We start from the raw sequence: 4,879 nt of genomic DNA, 5'->3' as shown, positions 1-4,879 counted from the left end.
CATCGCCTTTAGACCCGTCATCGCCGTCACAGGCGCCACACCACCCAGTGATGGAGATGGCGCGTTGTTTAATACTAACTGTATAATTTAAAAGACCTGCGGCCACTCTTTAGGTTGTAATTTCCAATCGGAGAGAAGAGCCCGGCAACAGCGCAGGATTTCTCTCATTACTACCTCCATGGTACAATTTCCCACGGGCACCGGGCGGTTGTAACGTGGTGGTACGCTCCAAGTACATGTTGAAGCGCTTCTGTCGTCTTGTTCTTGAAAATGTGTCCCCTGGTCACATACCCAGGTTCGACGCACTCCAAAGCGAGCAAGCCAGTCGAGCAGAGCAGTGAAAGTAGTATCCGCATCCGCCGTCTTGCAAAGAACTAGCCACACGAAGTTGGACGCGTCGTCTTTGATGACCAGTACGTAGGTCTGACCCACGTCACTTTCCCCCATGTACAAGAAACCCCAGTGATTTAACTCGTTAGGTTGCTCGGCGTGCATAGCCTCACCCAACATGCGCTGTTGAGGAGAACCGCTTAGCGTACTCGCGCAGTGCAAACAACGCTTGACGACATTCTCCACGTCTTGGTTCATCCCTTTTCACACAAAACCGCTCACTAATCTGCTGTAAAGTCACCCCACTGCCTCTGTGACCAGCGATTCCAAAGTGCTCAGCTACACAAACCCGCATTTCCAGGGCAGCATCGTCGGGAATCCAGATCCTGCCTTTTATGTCTTTCGAAGAGAATCCTTCTTTGACTGGGTAAAACCTGGCGGTGGAGGGGCCACACTCTGCGCTGAAACAATCTCCGTCAATGTTGGCCACACAAAGGTATCGTCGAGCTATGGTAAGAACGGTAATGGTACCTGTCTAATAGCGCAAATAGTCTTGCGTGTAGAGCCCCATCTCGATAATAGGTCCGCCCACACATTCTCGTCTCCAGAGATGTCATGAATCTTATACTTGTAGCCCATCTGCAGAAGAGACCAACGGTGGAGCTTATCCGCTGTGTATTTAGGCACTGAGCTCGACACACTATGAGGATCAAAGAAAAACCTTACATTCCGATGATCCGTGAACAGCGTAAAGCCGTCGTGCCGGTGGGGTAGGTAGTCAGCACGTCGACACCTTTCGACAATGACGTAAACTTCTTTTTCAACAATCGCCCACCGCCGCGCTTCACCTGTAAATGAGCCGCTCAACATCATAAGCGGCTGATGTTCTTGTTCACTCAGCGGCCTATGCACCTGGTCGCGTGGAATCTGCGTGATCACGACACCTCAGTGCTCGTCACTGGCATCCGTGTACACCGAAAGACGTTTTTCCAGGTCCGAATGAGCTAACTGCAGCGCCTGTTGTAACGCTTCCTTGCATCGACCCAGACAATCATTTTCCACCTCACTCCAGTCCACATCGGCAAGCAGGACCGGTCGCACTTGCGATTTTTTGCGGCCACCAGCTCGCTCGTACACCCTCTCCATGCACTACGTCAAAGAATCAATCAGCTTATTGAACGCAGCTATTGAAGCTTACATCCATTAAGTGCACAGACGAACTGTTGTAGCTCCTGACCTGTTGTTGGTGCAGGAAGATTCGTGAGAGCATCGATCCGATCCGGATCATGTCGAACTCCATCACCGGACACGACACACCCACACCACAACGCCTCGCGCTGATAAAACTGCGTTTCTTTTAATTCAATTTGAGTCCCTTGTCAGCACAAATTGTCAATACCTTCTTCAGTAATGCAAGTTATTCTTCATCACTCCCGCTGTATCCAAGCAAGTTATCAATCCAGATCATTAAACCGCTGTTGAAAATCTCAGAGAACAGTTCGTGCACTGTTGATTGAGCGTACGCCACACTATTGGTTCCGCACATCAACACTCGTGTCGGTGTGATCACTCCATCGTCAGTCAGAATTGTGTAGATATCCTCACACCTCAAAGTCATAGCAAACTGCAAAAATACCTTAAGGGAATCGAGCGAAAAATATCTAGATGAGTCTCGAAGTTGCTCAAATACCACCTCCAGTCTCGGCATTGGCCAAACAATTTGCTCGACACAGGCATTTGGGCCTCGAACGTCGACAGTCATGCGGTGACTTCCAGCCTCTGTCATGTTGACGACCTGTGGAGGCGAAAACCACTTGCTCTTCGGGTTCCGATAACACAAGCCAGCCACAATCAGCTCGTCAACGTGTTTCGTTAGGAATTCCCGATGCCCCGGAGAATTCCTTTTTGCTTTCCACTACACCAGGCTTTTAGGTCACCTCCATGGGTGGCATATCCACTGAAGGATCGCGGCCAATCAAGATGCAAAAGACGTTAGAGCATCTCCACCCAAAGCTCGCTATCTCTATCACTAAACCGACGTTTGGCGCGGCGAAACAAATAAATTTCAAGTTTAGCGAGGCATGTACACACCCATGACTCGCTAAAGTGATCTTCAAATTTGAACAGTCGTCGAAGTTCTTCGCAAACTGCAGGGAGAACTATGGATTAAAGACAGCGTATTCAACCAGTCCTTGCTATCCTACACGATGAGGTCAACGATGACTACGGGGATGATGAAGTAGCAGCTGTAGCCGGCGTTTGTGTTGCTGTGGCTGCAGGGACAGAGCCACCGGCTAAAAAACGAAGAGGGGGGTCGCAGCCTGGAAAAAGCCCAAATATTGACCGTGGACGTGCAGCTGCGGACCAGCTACTGTACACAGACTACTTTGCTCCAAGACCTCTGTTTCCAGAAGCTCTGTTTCGTCGTCGTTTTCGAATGTCTCGTCGTTTGTTTCATCGAGTCGTCAAAAAGGTAGCTGTGGCTGACACTTATTTCACACAACGGCCGGATGCACGAGGTGTTCTTGGCTTTTCACCCCGTCAAAAAGTAACTGCTGCGCTACGCATGCTTTGCTACGGAATAGCTGCCGACGCAACAGATGAATACATCCGCATTGCAGAATCTACTGCTATGGAGAGTCTAAAGCGCTTTGCAAAGGCAGTGATCAAGTGCTTTGGTGAGGAGTACCTACGAGAACCTACTGCTAACGATATTGCCCGCCACACTGCCATCAATGCCAGCCGTGGTTTTCCTGGTATGTTCGGGTCGCTGGATTGTACTCACTGGATCTGGAAAAATTGCCCTTCGGGTTGGCACGGTATGTTTCAAGACCGTGACGGAAACGTTTCTATGATTTTGGAGGCGGTCGCTACGAAAGACTTATGGATTTGGCATTCATTTGTAGGTCTTCCTGGATCTAACAATGACATCAATGTAGTGGATAGGCCCCCCCTGATTGTAAACTGGCTTAAAGGGAGCGCTCCCAATTTCGAGTTCGAGGTCAATGGGAACAAATACAGCATGGCCTAATTGTTGTGCGACGGTATTTACCCAAATTGGTCTGTGTTTGTGAAGTCGATTAGACAACCCGATTCACCGAAAGAGAAGCATTACGCCGGCGCTCAAGAAAGTGTTATAAAGGATGTGGAACGTTGTTTTGGTGTTTTGAAGGGAAGGTTCGGTATACTAGCACAACCGGCACGCTTGTGGGATGACGATATCCTTTTTGTATTGTATGGCGATGCTGTGTTGCTCTTCATAATATGATAATCGAGGACGAGCGCGACGAAGACGAGGACCCTTACATACAATCAGTAGAAACTCTGTCTGGTGCGCAAAGTATACTTCCATTCGATGATCTACTCGCAGGTATCTCCCGCATACAAAACCACGCTGCTCACGCCCAGCTGCAAAATGACATTGTTGAGCATCAATGGAATATCAGGTAGAACGGTAAAAGCAAAACACTCTTCTTACCAATGTAACACTGTGAAAAAAAACTAAGCAGCTGCAGTATAAACGCCGAGCTCTGTATCATCTTGATCATCACAGCCGTCACCACTTCCATCAAGTACTGAGGCTTCCGCTACTACAGTTTCTCTCGACGACGCATGGGATCTCTCAAGTCTTCCAAGAACTTGACGACGACGCAGCTCAAAGAAGCGCCGAGAGTCAGGGTCCAATTCGTCAAGACATACTGTAAACAGTGCCACGTCACAAGCGTCTTGAATGGCGCGTGCTCGCTTTTTGCTTGCCGCTGCAATCTCTGCGTTTGCCTTGGCCAATTCTGCAATTGAGCTGGAGGTGGAGGCAACTGCCTTTGCTTCCTCCTTTGATGCCTTTCTGCCTTGGGGGCGCGCGCCACGAGCCGTACTCTCGCTGTTAATTGCGTCACCCCCCGTTGTTGTGCCTTGACTATCATGAACGGAAGTCCACAGCGGTTCGCTGCGCAGGATTCGCCAGCAATGCAGTAGCTTGAACGGCTTGGTCGCTGTCACGCCATCGCGATCCTCCATCCTCATGTAGATCTGCTGTGCGTCTTGGATCTCGTCTTCAAAGCTCGCTCCAGACCGGCGCTCTACCTTGTCCATCGCTGCCGAGAAAAGCTTAGCTTGGCCAGAGATCTTCGACCACTTGCACTCCAACGAACGAATTTCTCTCACTACCGATCCTGCTGGCCGGGCAGCCGTGAAATGCTCGTGGATGCGTTTCCAGAACGTAGCAGAGCTCTGGTCTGTCCCCGTTCTCGGGTCCTCGCTAATCTTCAGGTACGACATGCATAGCTGGATCTCATCCTCCTCAACAAAATTAGATATGCGAGGCATCGATGCTCTTAATGCGATTTTGCCGCTCAAAGTTTCTGTGTTCTGCGGCTGTTCAGTTAGCGAGGAGCTCGCGATCCTCGCCAAACGGGGACGAATTTGGCGCGAAGAGACGCAATTTGGCGAGGGATCGCAGCGTCGATAGCGATAGAGATGGTCCAGTGGGAGATAAATAACTGTTCCACGTAATTTTCGCGCCAAATCGCTTTAGCGATAGCGACGGCGC

At 50.0% G+C, this 4,879-nt stretch overlaps 1 protein-coding gene across 1 annotated transcript; it reads right to left on the bottom strand.

The window, feature by feature from the left end:
- Positions 1 to 3,831: 3,831 nt before the first annotated feature.
- Positions 3,832 to 4,608, bottom strand: PITG_08379 (uncharacterized protein; the record flags this gene model as incomplete). The annotated part of the gene is made up of 1 exon (XM_002903721.1): positions 3,832 to 4,608. One exon carries the CDS (start codon positions 4,606 to 4,608, stop codon positions 3,832 to 3,834), a length of 777 nt encoding a protein of 258 aa, XP_002903767.1.
- Between the last annotated feature and the right edge of the window lie 271 nt (positions 4,609 to 4,879).

Source organism: Phytophthora infestans, genomic scaffold, assembly GCF_000142945.1.
Source record: "Phytophthora infestans T30-4 supercont1.13 genomic scaffold, whole genome shotgun sequence".
NCBI classification, from domain to species: Eukaryota; Oomycota; class Peronosporomycetes; order Peronosporales; family Peronosporaceae; genus Phytophthora; species Phytophthora infestans.
This window is presented reverse-complemented; position numbering and strand designations above follow the sequence as displayed.